Source organism: Rutilus rutilus, assembly GCF_951802725.1.
Source record: "Rutilus rutilus genome assembly, chromosome: 18".
Lineage (NCBI taxonomy): Eukaryota > Metazoa > Chordata > Actinopteri > Cypriniformes > Leuciscidae > Rutilus > Rutilus rutilus.
Genome location: NC_140231.1, coordinates 25,252,338 through 25,270,502, shown reverse-complemented (window position 1 = coordinate 25,270,502; position 18,165 = coordinate 25,252,338). Strand labels below are relative to the sequence as shown.

General features: G+C 37.8%; 1 protein-coding gene across 2 annotated transcripts in view; it reads right to left on the bottom strand.

The window, feature by feature from the left end:
* Positions 1-9,646: 9,646 nt before the first annotated feature.
* The window catches only part of nsmfa (NMDA receptor synaptonuclear signaling and neuronal migration factor a), a 44,497-nt gene continuing 35,978 nt past the window's right edge, over positions 9,647-18,165 (bottom strand). For both annotated transcript variants that reach the window (XM_084386588.1, XM_084386589.1), the window contains exons 11-14: positions 18,005-18,084; positions 17,804-17,906; positions 15,742-15,817; positions 9,647-13,657 (exon numbers count right to left, since the gene is read on the bottom strand). In XM_084386588.1, coding sequence (XP_084242714.1) covers positions 13,560-13,657; positions 15,742-15,817; positions 17,804-17,906; positions 18,005-18,084 — 357 coding nt within the window. In that variant the 3' untranslated portion in view covers positions 9,647-13,559. The remainder of the gene's footprint in view (positions 13,658-15,741; positions 15,818-17,803; positions 17,907-18,004; positions 18,085-18,165) is intronic.

Genomic DNA, 18,165 nt, shown 5'->3' with positions numbered 1-18,165 from the left:
GGGGAAATATGTTCCTATGGCGGTTGTAAATGACCCTGGTGTAAATGACCGTGGCAAATATATGGACGCAGCACGCAGGCCTCGTTATATGAGAAATGCAATCAGTGTCTCTCAGAACAAGGCTGTCATTCAAGTGATTCATTGAAAAACATCCTGAGCACTCTTTTATTATACTAAGACATTTAAAATATATATATCAAAACAATACACTGATAAAAAATGTATCTGTAAGGCTGCAATTAAAAAAAAAGCATGATTCTAACCTATCAGTTAACGCCCATCTCTGATTATCAAGCGTACTTACCGGTATCTTAATCATGAGTGCTATACAGGGATGACTTGTAGGCCAAATAAACCACGAAACGGGTCAATGGTTTTCTAATGGGTTTTTGGTTAAATGAAATGCATCAGTAACCCTCTTGTGACTTGTGAAAAGGGCGGTTGCTATAAACAAGTGGATAAATGGGACGACAGAGGTTGTCACTTGTAAACTCATCTAGCCTAACTGTTACTCTAGTCTGATTTTACAGTCTCATGTTTATAACTGAGTTCTTGTGAACTATTGTAACTCTCTCTCTCTCTCTCTCTCTCTCTCTCTCTCTCTCTCTCTCTCTCTCTCTCTCTCTCTATATATATATATATATATATATATATATATTTATATATATATATAAAGACTGAAAGGGTTGTCATAAGCTTAGTGATAGTGACACTGAAGTCGTGACTATGGTGTAGGCTAGTATGTTTATTTATAGCTAAAGCTTAGGCTATAGCTTTGTATGAAGGTAGATCACCGGAAACGAGACTGAGCATCCATGTGGTAATTCACATTTTTATTTATTTATTTCCCTCTTGTGTTGCTTTCAGTGCTAAATGACAAAGTGTACAACTGTTTTACTGTTGAACAGAATTAATATTAGTGTTTTTAAACACTTTGCTACTAAATAAGATTAAAGAGACCAGCAGTTTTCTTTAAACTGAGGACAGATGACAAGCAGTGGAGCAAAAAGGGCATCATACCTTCAAGGGATACAGTAGTTCACCCTAAAATTGTTTCAAGTCTGCATGAGTTTCTTTCTTCTGTTGAACACACAAAAAGATATTTTGAAGAATGTTGGTAACCAGACAGTTGACTGTAGGAAAGAAAATACTATGGAAGTCAATGAGGACCATCGACTGTTTGGTTACCAACATTCTTCAAAATATCTTCTTTTGTGTTCAACAGAAGAAAGAAATTCATACAGGTTTGGAACAACATGAGGGTGAGTAAATGACGACAGAATTTACATTTTTTGTTAGTTACAAAAACTATCCAACTAGGGTTTCTAGTAGGCTACACAAATAGTAACACTTACTATAACTATGCAATTAGGTTCAACTGTTGCACATTGTCAGCTAAAAAGTGTTCAGTATAGGACATTTGTTAGGTTTTGCAGTGTATGCTGGACAAAACGGTTTATTCCATGCTGACATCATGAAAATGGTATTTGAATATGGCCATCAATCAATATCATGGAATGCTAATCAAATTACCACAGTACTGTCACAGTACTTTTTTGTAAGAATATAATGCTTGTATGATTTCTTGGTAGCTTAAAAAAATCTCCTTACAAGCTGGTATCATCTCGAGATGCTATAGAAAATCTGCACAATTTTCCACCCAAAAGATCATCTAAAGACCACCAGGTACAGTATATGCTTCATTTAGTAGGTAAAATACATAGAATTGGAGCATACTTGCAGGTTGTCCTTCACAAGCACTGCACAAATCAAAGTAGGCTGTAAGTTGCTTGGGGGTAAAGAACGTGGGGTTTAAGAGTCAGCAAAACCATTTCATTCTCTCTGGTCAGCATGTTTCAGGCAGAAAGTGTAATGGCCTTTTGTTACAGATTATGCATAGAAAGGTGAAACATCTAAAATTATACACAACCTGAGTCACTGTGGAATTCACTGTGCACACATCAAAATTGAATCTGTCATTATTTTGTCGATGCAGCCATGTTTGTTATCTTGCGCCATTTACTAATGTCTTGCCTAAATTAAATACATTGCTATGCTAAGAGCTTTTAGAAAATGCAACGGTTGTGGGAACAGGCATCATAGTCTCGGCTCGCTCGCCAAGAAAGTGGCATTAAAAGCTCTTGTTCAAAGGCTCATGTGAGGTACGTTGAACCCAGCGGCACATGTGGGGTTCAGATCCTCGAGTCAGCACACAAGATTTGCTGATTCCAGGGGAGGTTTGTATCCAGACGCCATGTTTAATGGTTTACTCAGAGAACAGGTGCAGCAACAAACAGCTCCAAACTCATAATGGCTGTGTATCTTTGTTGTTTTCAGAGATTATTTTCCCTTGAGTTCAATTACTCCTATTTAGGTCTCACTCAGCAAAATGACAGAACAAAGAAGAAAAGGACAAATGTGGTTCCAAACACTCATCACTCAATCATTTCACACTATAATATGGTTTATTACACATGAACACTATTGTTAATTTTCACACATTAAATGAATGAATGAAAATTGTCACACAAATTGCGCTAGTCTTTTCTTCCCTATTGTGAAACGGGCCTGGCTTGTGAAACAGAACAAGAAAAAAAAATGTAGGGCGGTACTTGATTTTGTCTGTATCATTTGTCTCGCTCTCGCAAGTAAAGTCATTGTAGAAGAGAAGAGGACGCTACAAGAGGGAGAGGAAGTTATTTTGATTAAAGATTACAAGGGCACATGAATATAAAAAATGATGATGTGCATTGATAAATAGTTTATAATAAATACTGAAATATTCCATAAAAAATAAGAATTGTCAATTTAGATTTTATGTTTAGCATTTTGTTCAAAACTGAACCTGTAGTACATAGCCTACATAAGAGGGAAATGATCTAAAGTCCCAAACGATTTCTTTATACAGTGAGGAAAATAAGTATTTGAACACCCTGCTATTTTGCAAGTTCTCCCACTTAGAAATCATGGAGGGGTCTGAAATTGTCATCGTAGGTGCATGTCCACTGTGAGAGACATAATCAAAAAAAAAAATCCAGAAATTACAATGTATGATTTTTTAACTATTTATTTGTATGATACAGCTGCAAATAAGTATTTGAACACCTGAGAAAATCAATGTTAATATTTGGTACAGTAGCCTTTGTTTGCAATTACAGAGGTCAAACGTTTCGTGTAGTTTTTCACCAGGTTTGCACACACTGCAGGAGGGATTTTGGCCCACTCCTCCACACAGATCTTCTCTAGATCAGTCAGGTTTCTGGGCTGTCGCTGAGAAACACGGAGTTTGAGCTCCCTCCAAAGATTCTCTATTGGGTTTAGGTCTGGAGACTGGCTAGGCCACGCCAGAACCTTGATATGCTTCTTACATAGCCACTCCTTGGTTATCCTGGCTGCGTGCTTCGGGTCATTGTCATGTTGGAAGACCCAGCCTCGACCCATCTTCAGTGCTCTAACTGAGGGAAGGAGGTTGTTCCCCAAAATCTCGCAATACATGGCCCCGGTCATCCTCTCCTTAATACAGTGCAGTCGCCCTGTCCCATGTGCAGAAAAACACCCCCAAAGCATGATGCTACCACCCCCATGCTTCACAGTAGGGATGGTGTTCTTGGGATGGTACTCATCATTCTTCTTCCTCCAAACACGTTTAGTGGAATTATGACCAAAAAGTTCTATTTTGGTCTCATCTGACCACATGACTTTCTCCCATGACTCCTCTGGATCATCCAAATGGTCATTGGCAAACTTAAGACGGGCCTTGACATGTGCTGGTTTTAAGCAGGGGAACCTTCCGTGCCAAGCATGATTTCAAACCATGACGTCTTAGTGTATTACCAACAGTAACCTTGGAAACGGTGGTCCCAGCTCTTTTCAGGTCATTGACCAGCTCCTCCCGTGTAGTTCTGGGCTGATTTCTCACCTTTCTTAGGATCATTGAGACCCCACGAGGTGAGATCTTGCATGGAGCCCCAGTCCGAGGGAGATTGACAGTCATGTTTAGCTTCTTCCATTTACTAATGATTGCTCCAACAGTGGATCTTTTTTCACCAAGCTGCTTGGCAATTTCCCCGTAGCCCTTTCCAGCCTTGTGGAGGTGTACAATTTTGTCTCTAGTGTCTTTGGACAGCTCTTTGGTCTTGGCCATGTTAGTAGTTGGATTCTTACTGATTGTATGGGGTGGACAGGTGTCTTTATGCAGCTAACGACCTCAAACAGGTGCATCTAATTCAGGATAATAAATGGAGTGGAGGTGGACATTTTAAAGGCAGACTAACAGGTCTTTGAGGGTCAGAATTCTAGCTGATAGACAGGTGTTCAAATACTTATTTGCAGCTGTATCATACAAATAAATTGTTAAAAAATCATATATTGTGATTTCTGGATTTTTTTTTTTAGATTATGTCTCTCACAGTGGACATGCACCTACGATGACAATTTCAGACCCCTCCATGATTTCCAAGTGGGAGAACTTGCAAAATAGCAGGGTGTTCAAATACTTATTTTCCTCACTGTAGCTGTTTTATTATTATTTTATGCAGAGGTGGACAAAAGTACACAACTTCATTACTTGAGTGAAAGTACAGATACTACTGGTCAAATATTACTCCGTTACAAGTAAAAGACCTAAGTAAGACCTTAGTTTTTAAAAGTACTTAAGTATCAAAAGTAAAAAGTCAATGCATTGTTTTATTATTGTTGCATTGTTTTATATAATACTTACAGTACCTTATGCCTCTGAATCTATGCCTGCCTACCTACCCTCATATGAATATCAAATTTATTTCTAGAACACAGTCCAGTAGTGGGATTGAATGTGAGATTGAATAATCTCTCAATAACGTCCATAATAGTTTCGGACACCCAAATGGCTCTTCCCTAAAATATTGCCCTATTTACAGTTCTTTGGTTTTTAGTATGAATATGACGTCAGGTTCTGACGTCAACCCGACTTTCATTTCCAGCCAAAATCCAACGTCTGTCCGACGTTGGATGTTGACATCAATCTGACGTCGGGTTCTGACGTCAATCCGACTTTCATTTCCAACTAAAATTCAACGTCTATCCGACGTTGGATGTTGACGCTTATCTGACGTCGGGTTCTGACGTCAACCCGACTTCCATTTTCAACCAAAATGCAACCCCTGCAACCAGAATCATCCACTGACTGACGTTACTACTTTCTTCTCAAGGACCTTGACAGAAATGTAGTGGAGTAAAAAGTACGATATTTGTCTTTCAAATGTAGTGAAGTTAGAATATTGAAAGAACAGATAAAAAGTGTACTTAAGTACAGTACTCAAGTAAATGTACTTTGTTACTGTCCACCTCTGATTTTATGATTGTGCTCATATTTTTTTCGTTTTTTTCACAACTACTATATCGTTATTAGTTGATAAAATTATGAGCAGATAAAAAACTATTAATCTCACATAGCCCACGTGACCTTGAACTTATTTTTAAATAAGAAAGTCCAATTAAATGCTAGGGCAGGGAAAGTTTTGTGACAAGTTTTTCTCTCAGTGTGGCGTGCTCACCCTGTCCTCTGGGTGGCGTTACAGTCGAGCCTTCCGTCAGACGGATTATTACTGAGCAGGACAGCTCTCAGATCTGGATAAGATAAAATAATGGACACAGGACTGTCTCATCTAGGTCAGTGTATGATGGAAGAGAAAACACATATATTACCACTAGTGTCGCAGCTGAAGGTTTTACTGGCTCATATGGCTGTATGGATTGATGTTCTCTGTGCAAGGCCAGTCTGTCCACTGCATCATTCTCAAGGCTCATGTGTGCTTTCACATAAACGAAGGCTTTTCCACACAATTTTACAGTAATTTAAACTTTTTCTTATTGTATAGACCTTGGCTAGTTGTCACACTCTATATTTATTTATTTATTTGATGTAGGCCTATCTTTAAAGTCTTGGCATTGACCCAACCCACTGCACAATTCAAGTACAAATTTTCGATGTAATTTTTGGACTTCCAATTTCGGTCCACTGAACGGGTTGTTTTGTAACGCCAGGCGACGTCTTTTTTCGACGTCTACTGCACGTCTAATGTTGACGTCCGTGGGACCTCCGCGTAAGGGCTATTTATAGTCCAAATGTGGTCGGTTGTGGACGTCTTTTCAACATCAAATTTAGACTCATTTTAGACGTCGTTTTTATACAACTTCTATAACTGTAGTAAATAAAAAAAAAATTACATATTAATCATGTACATTTCCTGCACCTGTCATAGACGTCCAAATGACGTCCAAAAAAATTACCCAGTTCAAAGGTCAAATGTTGAACGTCAATATGACGTCCAAGTTGGGTCATGGTTGGACGTCCAAATAGTGGACCTAGTTTGGACGTCGAATAGATGTCCAGAATTGGTCATGGACCGACGGACCCAATATAGACATGATCTGCACGTCTATGCAACGTCCAATGTTTAGTGGGAAACGGTGAACATCTCACATGGGAAAATCAAGACACACATTGTCACATTATGGAGTAATTAGCCAGCCTAAGAAAACTATAAAGGGATAGTTGACCTAAAAATAAAAAGTCAGTCATTATTTACCCTGGTGTGTTACTCTAATACCGCAGTTTTTTGGACTACAAAAGGAGAAAAGAGTGTATTAAACATAAAATTCTTACATAATACCACCAAAGCAAATATTAATCAGTTTTTTGATGCATGTTAAACCAGGTGCTCATTTAGGTAAATGAATAAAGTAATAAAAATTGAGAGAGGAGATTTCACACGCTGCCATGCAGACACACACAGTATAAATGATAAATCTCAAGACGCACGTTGTGTTCTGACAGGCCATCTCCGTCCTCACCTCAGCAAGGTCAGTAGACCACGGCCCTCTCTTTTCATGATCCTGTCCGCTCTCACCTCGCCTGTCCAGATGGCCTTCTGGGGAAGAGTGAAACATGGCGCTCTGTATATTTATGTGTTGAATAAACAAAAGATTTTCTTTCAGAGAAAATGTTGAATTATCCCAACTAACAGGGAACTCACTCAGAATTTTGATTAACGTTGTGGCAGTTATCTGGTCATCAAGTTATCATCGTTCATAGAGAACACATTAGCACTTTGAAACCGGTTTTCAAAAGAGTTTGAGTTTCCAGGCCCCCAAACCACTGTTGTCGTGTAAATGAAAGACCAAAATACATAAAAAGCTTTCAGTTTTTAGTTGAAAAATAGTGTAGTGTAAACAGCCCCTTAGTTTCCTCTTTTAATATTTATTTAATGTTATTAATTAATTGTAGTATTTGTTTATGATGCAAAAGGGATGTTACCATGGCAATACCATAATAACCCCATTGTACTTGGTAACTAACAATTCTCATACTTTATTGCTTAAAGGTATAATGGAGGATTTTTTACTTCCGGGTGGATCACCTATACTATTGGTCCTCCTAATTGTCAATCATTCTGGTGAATCAATCAAACTTATTCAAAAAGTGGAGAGGGCGGGTCTTATCTAAAATTCGGAAAGATCCTCCACTATACCTTTAAGCATATAAACCTTTAATTGTTGCCTCATGCACTCCAATGCAAAATGCAATCAAATTCTTAAAAAGGAAGAGAAGGGAAAACATTTTTAGGAACAAAGGAAAGGGTCCACAAAGATTGGTCGAAACAACATTTTATTAGAAAAGAAAAGCATTAGAAACACTTTGCACCCGTTCAGTGCCAGCATGTTGGAATATCTCGTATTTAAGACGCTGCGGGCCCAGCGACCGCATGAGTTTCATCTCCAGCACAATGATTCAGTTACACCATGAAATGCACAAGACACAAATCTGCAGATGTAGATATCTCAATGACATAATCAACACCAGATATATCTGTTATGTAATTTATATCTACAATATCTACCTCATACAAAAAATAGCATGTCATCATTATTCACGGGAGCATCAGAAAAACAAATCAATTATCATCGATGGTGCGCGCTCTCCACCTCTCCAGCGGCACAGAGAACATTTTCATTCTCTTTACTGAATAACGGACGATAAAGGATGTATTTTTGCTGAATATTCATTCTCTTTAATTATAAAACACAATCTCATATGATGTGAAGAGGGTTGGAGTGTAATGCTCTGAAAACCAAACCATCCATCAAGTCTCTCATAAAGCTAATGAGCTCTGGTGCACCTGCGCTCCTGGCTCACCTTCCTGCACACGTGAACGGGACGTGGTGAAAGGGACAAAACGTGAGGGGGTGAAAGTTTATGGAGAGATTGTGAGATAATTATGCTACTCAAGAGCATTTAGAGTGAGCTGAAAGGCATTGGCACCCTCACTTGAAATTAATTCGGTACATCGTCGACCAGAGAACCATCAAACTTTTATTAATAAGCATATTGCATGATCACAAAGGGTTTAAATATATGCACAAGATATAAAATAATACTGTTTATAACATATCTCATTATACGCCAATGGTTTTCATTTTTATTTGTGCTCTCACTGGAAGCACCAGCTTGATTTGGTCATTGTAGCCGACCAATGCAAGATTTATGTGTGTAAATATTGTACTCAAGAGGTCAAGGTTAAGCTAGTTGGCATCACCAGGTTAGTTCTAGATGGTAGATGCCATTTCATTCCATAATTTTTTTTTCTTTTTTTCGGGATGCAGAATAGTGTAGTTTAAGTTCAGTAGCGATGAATGGAAATGCTAACAGACAGCTTTCTCTGTATTATAGACTTGACTGTAATGCCTGATAAAGGCTACTAATATTGTGAATAAAAACAAATACCAACATACTGTTGTCCATAAAGTCTCATAAAAATACCTTGTATGTTTGAATAAATAAATCATTTATCAAAAAAAAAAAAAAAAAATCACAGCACCACTCCTTTAATAATTTTTTTTTTCTTTACATATAATTAGTTTAGGCCCAACAACAAAGGGAATACATTAGATGGCTAAACACTGTTAAAGCTGAGGGAATCTTCTGATCATGTAGAGCGACGGCTGAAACCGCCCATTCATGCACGTCAAACATTGTCCACAAACAATGCTGATTAAAACATATGCAGATTCTGTTGGTTAGCTGGTTTAGAATCAATCTCTACAACCAATTTTTTTCAGGGATTAGGGTCATAGTTGACATTTGGGCGGGAGTTTTTTCTCGTCAGCCTTCGATCAGCCATCTCTGTTTACATCAAGTACAAGCAAGCTGGCATTAAATGTGATCGGTAACACTTTACAATAAGGCGGAATTTATTAACATTGCTGTAGTTAATGTAGGCCCTTTTATGAAAGTAAGATCAAGTATAGGACAGTTTCTTCGCAACATTTCATAAATGAACCCTTTATGCCAAAAAGCCTGAATATAAGGAGAAAATCTTAAATGATTGCATAATATTTTCATGTTTAACAAGCTATTTCAGTTTTTCCTATTGATACAGTATGTTTACGAGCTGCTTAATTCATTGTATTTAATGTATTTAAAAAATAATTAAAATTAATATAATTAAGCTAGATTTATAACAGGGGTTTTAATGTTATATAAAACTATTAAAATCATTTTCATTAATTTCATTAAAAAAAGTTTAAATAAAATATAAATGTAAGGCCTAGATTAAATTTTTTTTTAATATATATATATTTATTTTGTTGAAAATGAGTCGTTGCGTTGGCAAATAACTGAAAAAGGGGCCTTAAATGACTAAAACTAAAACTGAATAAAATTGAAAATAATATATAAATAATACTGAAATAGCACTGATTAATAAATGCTGTGAAAATGTTGTTTATTGTGCATATTGCATTAACTAATGTTAACAAATTTACCCTTTTCATAAAGTGTCACTTGTAGATCATTTTTGAGGCTAATATAATACAAAGATCAATTTAAAGACATTGCCAAAGCCTTGTGTACAGAAGAAGCTGAGATTCTTCCATAATTAAAAGAAAGCTTTGCACAAGCTATTACTGTCCAGCACAAGTACAAAATAAATAGCATAAATATATAATAAATATAATAAATTAGTAAAAAGATCAAAACATTAACATTTACATCATAGAGGACTTACATATATTGCTACATTGACAAACCGTTTTAAAACACTATTCATTAAAAAGTAAATTAATAACTGTGCAAACAATCTTACAGGACGGTGGTTATAAGTGATACATGTGATATGACTGCCCTCCATTTGATGCATTCTGTTCATATTGGACATCCCAAGACGACATTCACTCTCGCCACCAAATGTTCCCGTTAACGTGATGTTGGCGTCTGTAGAATAGTGAATGTGGATTCGCTCTCGTTCCCTCTGACATGCCAGGCTCTCTGACACCTACTGCGAGTCACAGATGGCCCCATAATGACTGGAATTGCTAGAGGATCAGTCCAATTCATTTGCAGCCTATTTTCTGGCTGGGGTGCAAACCTTTAGGGGAAATGGTGTGCTTATCTGACTGCACCGACCACCGGCAATGTCCCCTATGATAAGACAACCCCACTCTATTCTATATCCAGACACACACCAGTGGAAGTGGAAACTTTGAAGACTATTTAAAGGTTTTCTTCATTAGCTTTTGTGTATGTCCGCCATATTGGATCACTTTATGTACCTTTAAAACTGGGGTATGAATGGATATATATCTTGATAGTACATGTACGTTTCCAAGATGTCCATTCAATGTGTGCATTTTCATCTAAGGTTACGTTTACACGACGACGTACAACAACGTTCCCAATCCCCATTGACGAAAAAAAGCGCTGCATTATGCTGTCAGGCCAGTAGTTGACAATGTCACTTTGTAAAGAAACACTACACGCCTATAGACTGAACACGTTATATGCATGTGCATGAAGGCATCGTTTTCACAAATTCACGTTTTTTGTAGTTTACACGGAGACAATAACGGTATAGTTTTCAAAAAATTGCACTCTGAAACCCGTTGTCGTGGAAATGAACGACCAAAATGTTAATTTTTTTTCCCATTACGTCTTTAGTTGAAAATGGTGTTGTGTAAACGGCCCCTCAGATGCAAAATAAATGTTTTAACATTTAAATATGTTGCTAAAATTTTCCCTGTCAGATGCTAAAATATTTCGCAACATTAAGAATGTACCCTACATGGCCAAAAGTATGTCGACAACATTTTCTAATTCCCCCCGTTTGGCAAGGCACAAACTGATTAGTCCCGCCCCCAACCCCAACAGTGTTTACACTTTTCTAGGAAATAAACCTTATTTTTAAGTAAGAGAAGGCGTTTTAACATTAAACACCCTTAAAATCACCTCTAAATTTGAATGTCATGCATTCCAGATGATGCACATCTTGGCAGGGTAACGTTCTAACAGCATGATGGAGTTCCTTTCCTCTCATTCTCATATCTAAGACCATTTCGCACAGAGTACTGACTGCTTCACTTATTTCCATGGGGCAAGACCTCATTCTGTCTATCAGTTAAGTTAAAGATTGCCTGAACAACACCAAAGGAGTTGCCAATTAGCATTGTGGATGATGCTATAAGCAAGACAATAGAAGATTCCATCATTCAACTAGCTGGAAGTTCATCATGAGTGCCTGAAGCCATCCACATCAAAGAGCCATCAGTCTGAGCAGCTTGCTAAAGAGTGTATGGCTTATTAGCTGAGTACAATAGAACATTCATAAAGATACACATGAAAATCAACTCCCGAGTTGCTCAAAACCTTTGAAAGCTACTAATGGAAGAAGAAGAATGCATAGAGTTTACACCTGCAAGCTGCCATAAAACGGTCTAAATCGTTCTATTATCCAGGTATGGCCATCAAATACCATCCCGCCCCATAAGGCAATAGTGACCTTCAGAATAATGCCTGTTCATGACCCACTACACCAATGGCTTCAGACTAAATGTAGAGAAAAAATAAGGCTGTTTTCACACAAGAGCCGATGATGTGAACCCAAGTCCATTTGCTTGGATCTTGGAATTAAGTTTCTGACATCATGAAAACACACCCAAGTCAAAAAAGGGGTCACATGCAGTCAAAGTGTGATTCAAATTTGCTCTAAAAGCAACCTAGCCTCATTTGTAGATTCGAACACCTATCCTTTACATATTATTTAGTAAACATAAACTACCATTCAAAAATGTGGGGTCGGTAAGATTCCTTAATGTATCTGAAAGAAGTTTCTTATGCTCACGAGGCTGCATTTATTTGATTAAAAAAAAAAGTGAAAGATTATTACAATTTAAAAAGTCTTCAGTGTCACATGATCCTTCAGAAATCATTATAATTTGGTGCTCATGAAACACGTCTTACATCAATCAATCAACATTGATCAAACATCAATGTTGTGCTACTTAAGATTTATTTGTAGAAACTGTGGTATTTTTTTGTCTTTACTGTCACTTTTGATTGATTTAAAGCATCCTGAATAAAAGCGTTCATTTCTTTAAAAAAAAAATCGTATTGACCCAAACCTTGTAATGGTAGTGTATATTTAATACAGAAGAAAGTGCCACAAAAAATTTGGTGCTAAAACCAAAACATGAGTAAAAAAAGTGAACTAGACATCAATTTTCCTTTTTTTGACAGCTACCGCATGTACTGTACTAATGGAGGTACACGATGATGGCTTAAGTATACTGCCATTTGGAGGCAAATAATATGTTTAAAGACTGACAGGTTCAGACTTAGCAATCAAACCGAGCATGAAAACAGCTTAATTGTTATGAACACATTGACACAAGCGCTTATTATTGTTGTTATTATTATAGTGTTTTGCAATGAGTCTATATTTTCAATTGAGGGACAGATACTAGCATATAATGAGGAGACACGAGTTATGACGAAAACTAAAAGTGATGAAAGATTCCTTAACCCTATGAAACAAGCACGTATAAATATGTTGGCAGAATGTACATTCTTTCCACCTAAATGACTTCCACACATCTGGATAGGGGAGTAATTAACATATTCGTAAAGGCTAAAACCTGAGTTATTCCAAATAGTTCATTAGAAAGACCACAACAATAAACACTGAAAAAGTAATTTGTGTACCATTGACATTTAGATTATTTGCATGACTATTATAGCTACTCTATTTACTCATGAGATGTATCCTGTATGTATATTAATATATTAGCTGTTATTTCATATATAACAATTTTTGTGTTCTGGTAGGTAAGTTTCAGCGCGGCTTGATATTGCACGCTGTCATAAGCACAACTGTCTCGGCTAGTGATTGATAGCATTTGGCGATATGTTAGTTAAAAAAAAAAAGAAAACAGTCGACAACTTGTCAACCAGAGAAACCACTTTTCTCCATTAGAGAACCGAAACATCCATGTATCCGGATTTCTCTTGCATTTTGAACCATTTGCTATTTGTTTTTGCCCCTTGTGTGTTACCGTTCGGGGGTGGTTGAAGTCCGCAGAGACGAGCTGAAATAAACAATACTCGACACGCAGCGATGCCAGAGAAGTGGCTGTGACCGTCTCCACTCGTTTACCTCTTCCTCCTGTTCTCCGAAATGAAAGCTGGTAGAATGGAGTTTTACAGTGGGACGTCCTGCCCGCAATGCTACAGGCTGACCCGCGCGGGGTCACAAGAGATCTTCGTAGTCGAGGAGTTTTGAGTGCTGCCGGGTTTTCCAAAGTCGAAACAGACGGAAGTCGAAGTACATCTCAATCATCTCTTTGCCTAAAGGAGTGGAATAGAGAGGAAATATGATTCTGGAATACATTTGGCGAATTCGATGTGAGCATGTCTCTCTATGATGAACAGACACTTCCATATAGATTCTCTCAGGCGGTAATTGGAAAACAGCGTGCAGAGAGAAACAATATAGATAAAGAGAGATGACAGAGAAGTGGTAGAGAATGAAGAGTGGAAATTGAGAGCGTGATTGATTCCATCCACCTATTTTTATGTGGATTTGGGATATTACATAAAAAATGCTGGATGGAAACACCAAGATGCGCATTCATTCTAAAAATGTGCAGAAAAATGCGCTCAATTGAGTCGGATAAAAAAAATTCTGATAACAAAACATGCGCATAAACTACAATGGAAACACAATTGCAGAATGAATTCCCAAATGTGCATCAAAAAAGGGATGGCGTGAACTAACTAGCGGACCGATCTCGTTGCACGGCATCTGAAATGCCTGAGCAAAGTCTGTCGTTAAAATGGTTTGGTATAATGACCTCCCAGAACTGTCTTATACGACTGCGTTCCCAAACAGCAGGCTTCCCAGACAACAACATAGTGTCGGCCCAGATCCGGGCCACATCTGGTACATGTGGATTCAACACAGATGTGGGCAGGATCTGGGCCGCCACTATGTGGCTGTCTGGGATCTGAAAGCAAGATAACATGACAGCCTTTATTGCATTCCGTTTGCACACTCTGACGCTAAAGTAATTTTATATATATGAAAAGTTTTATATACAGTGGCTTCTCCTACTTTACTTAGTGATATTTAGCACCAGTTTAATAGGAAGTGTCGGTTTCTTCGACTCATTGGATGGAAACGGTGCTTTATTCGCAAATGTTTTATGCGATATTCCAATTTTGCACATAAGTTAAATTCGCAACTTTGGACGGAAAGAGAGGGGTGGCGTGGCCAGCCCAGAACAGGTAAAAAAAAGACCTGTAAACTTAATTTTTTTATGAAAGGCATGTCAGTGAAGATCAACATTAAAGACATAGTTCACCCAAAAAGGGAAAATCTGTCATCATGCCATTCCAAACCTTTCATACAGGTAATGTACAACATGAGGGTGAGTAAATGACAAAATAGCTAAACAATAGTTTTTATATGAAAACACTGTACAAGTTTAAATAACATGCAGTGCATCTATATCAGTATACCTGTATGTTTCCTCCATTAAAGGGATAGTTCACCCAAAAATTTAAATTAGCCCATGATTTACTCACCCCGAAGCCATCCTAGGTGTATATGACATTCTTCTTTCAGACGAATACAATTGGAGTTATATAAAAAAAATGTCCTCCTGGCTCTTCCAAGCTTTATAATGGCAGTGAATGGGCACCATTTTTTAGTCCATACAAGTGCATCTATCCATCATAAAAGTGTCCCAAACGGCTCTGAGGGGTTAATAAAGGCCTTCTGAAGCGAAGTGATGCGTTCTTGTAAGAAAAATGTCCATATTTAAAACTTTATCGACTAAAATAACTAGCTTCCGGCAGATGGCCGTACGCAAGTCGACTTACTCCAAAAGAGTAACACTTGACGATGTGTGTCGTAGGATGTAGGAGAAGTGTAAGCTTTGACGCCTCTCGCGGTTCAAACACGTTGTGCGTCAAGTTCAAGTTTTTCGCCGTAAATTGTTGCGTATGGCTGTCTGCCGGAAGCTAGTTATTTTAGTCGATAAAGTTTTAAATATGGATATTTTTCTAACACCAACGCATCGCTTCGCTTCAGAAGGCCTTTATTAACCACTCGGAGCCGTTTGGGACACTTTTATGATGGATAGATGCACTTGTATTGACTCCCATTATAAAGCTTGGAAGAGCCAGGACATTTCTTTAAATAACTCAATAATACGAATAATTGTATTCGTCTGAAAGAAGAATGTCATATACACCTAAGATGACTTCAGGGTGAGTAAATCATGGGATAATTTTCAGTTTTGGGTGAACTATCCCTTTAACAACCACTAGATTGCAAATCATGCCAGAAAGAGTCTGTTTGTGTGTGTTTATCCGTGTAGGAGTGTGAGCATAAGCACATTTCAGCAGTTTCATGCAGACGGTCTCACCCTGAGCAGAGAGCTCCAGCGGTGACTCAAACTTGACAGAATAAGGCCTCATCAGGTTCTTCAGTTTCTGGAACAGCTGTTGGCACATGATAAGCCAAGACATTAATAATCCCCTTTTTTTCCTCCCCCTCACACAGCTCTCTCACTCTCTCCTTCACTCGCTCTTTGACTCGAGGAGGTTAGTTAGGGATAATGGCAGTCTCGCTCTTTATGGCCCTGGATAAATCTCACACGGGCGACAGGAAGGGCAAACAGGAACCTTCAAAAGAACCCAGTTAAGATCTTAAGATCCATGCACTGCTCCGAGAGGCTTCAGAGCCCAGACAGAGATTAAAGATGAATTTACAGACGCAGATTTTCTCTTCCGGCTCACCCCGAGAAGGAAGCCAGTGCCTTACAGAGCGAATAAAGATAAGAACGTGACCACAACGCTAAGGAGGACGCCACAAACAAATGGTGCAAGATTCAGAGAGTTCTCTTTTGGGATCAACATACATAGATATGCTCGTGCCAAGGCCAGATTCTGTTGGCAGATAACCCAGCATGCGTTCACGGACTCACACAAGTCAATCACCCCTGTGTCAATCACAAGCACGCACGCAAACGCAATTCTCAGGAACGGTGGCGCCTTTTGCGCAATGACACATGGCGAATGAGATTTAGAACTCGTCTCCATAGAAACGCATTTGTACATTAGGTTCCAAGGGTGGCATGAATGTGTCATTGGGGCGTAATATCCGGGTTCCTGTCATATAACACCAAACAGACGGAGCAGAAAGTCAAGGCCGACCCTAAAGGAAAGACGCAGACTTGCGTTCTCCAAGAGTGTTTCAGATCAGATGTTAGTGATCACAGAAGTACATATACTATCGTTTAAAAGTTTGGAGTTGGTAAGATAGTCTCTTACACTCATCAAGGCTGCATTTACTTGATCAATTATACAGTAATATTGTGACATATTATTACAATTTAAAAGAACTGTTTTCTATTTTAATATATTTTAAAATATAATTTATTCCTGTGATGTCAAGGCAATGATCCTTCAGAAATCATTCTAATATGCTGATTTGGTGCTCAAGAAATATTTCTTATAATCAGCGTTATTTTAGTATCATTGATATACTATTACAGTTTTTAATTAATATATTGAATTGTTTTTATTTTTATATTTTCAGTTTTCATTTCATTTTAGTTACAGTTTTAGTAATTTTGTAATAAAAAAAAAGTCTGTATAGTTCTTATTAATTTTTGTTTTAGTTTGAGTTATTTTAGTTATTTTATTAAACTAAAAGAAAATGAGAAATGAGGGCTTGACAACTAGTTGAAAAAAAATCTATTCAGTTAATATTTATTTAATGTAACAATTTTTTTTTAATTTTTTAAGTTTTCATTTTAGTTGTCGATAATAACCCTGATTTTTAATGTTGAAAACTGTTTGGCTGCTTAATATTTTTGTGGAAACTATTTTATGAATAGAAAGCTCAAAAGAACAGCATTTATTTGAAATAGAAAACTTTTGCAATATTATTCAAGTCTTTACTGTCACTTTTGACCAATTTAATAGGTCCTTCCTGAATAAAAGTATTAAATACTCTCAGAAAAAACTAACCTGACAGATAACAAACTTTTCAACATTCAAAATTGGGTTCATTCATTGCATTGCAGAAGATAAAATGAAGTGTTTCCAGAAACTAAAGTGTATTTAGCCAGAAATAGTAAAAACACTGTCAATGTATTGTCATTTATGGAAATTACAGACTGTTAATGCTTAAACATCTCTAGACATCTAGCTCTAGATCTTTAAAAGATACTGGACAGGAAAGAGTTATTTTAAGTTACATAACTGAGGGGAAAAGGCTGTCAGGCATGATGGTGACAGATGGAGAGGTGTTATATAGAAAAATGGAGAGATGGAGTTGGTGCATGTGTGTGTCTTTAGAGATGAGAGCTGGAACATGGCCACGGCAGGCCCCAGAGGGACCATTTCTAAATATAATGCAGAAACTCAAGGCACAAGCATCACGTCAACACTACGAACTTGCTGCTTCAGAACTTGACGCACCTTCTCTCCGTTCGGATTGCCCAGGACATAGCAGCCCATGATGTGGATCAGGTTTGGCTCTGGATTCACTTTACTCATAAACCGGCTCAGTCGTTTCCAAAACCTGCATGTACACCACAAACACACAAGCAAATCCCTCTGATGATAGCTCTGTCATTGAAGGAATATTGTGACAGAAACAAAAGTGTGGATCTCACTAACTGGCTCATGTCTTCTTCTTTCTCGACCTTGGCAAAAGTGGCCACTTTATTCTTCAGCAGGTACAGGTGTCCTGGGCCACCCTGAGACAGAAAATGACACATTTGAAACCTTACATAACATCAAACTCAAAGAAACGAGAGATCAGCACTGCCCTCTGAACT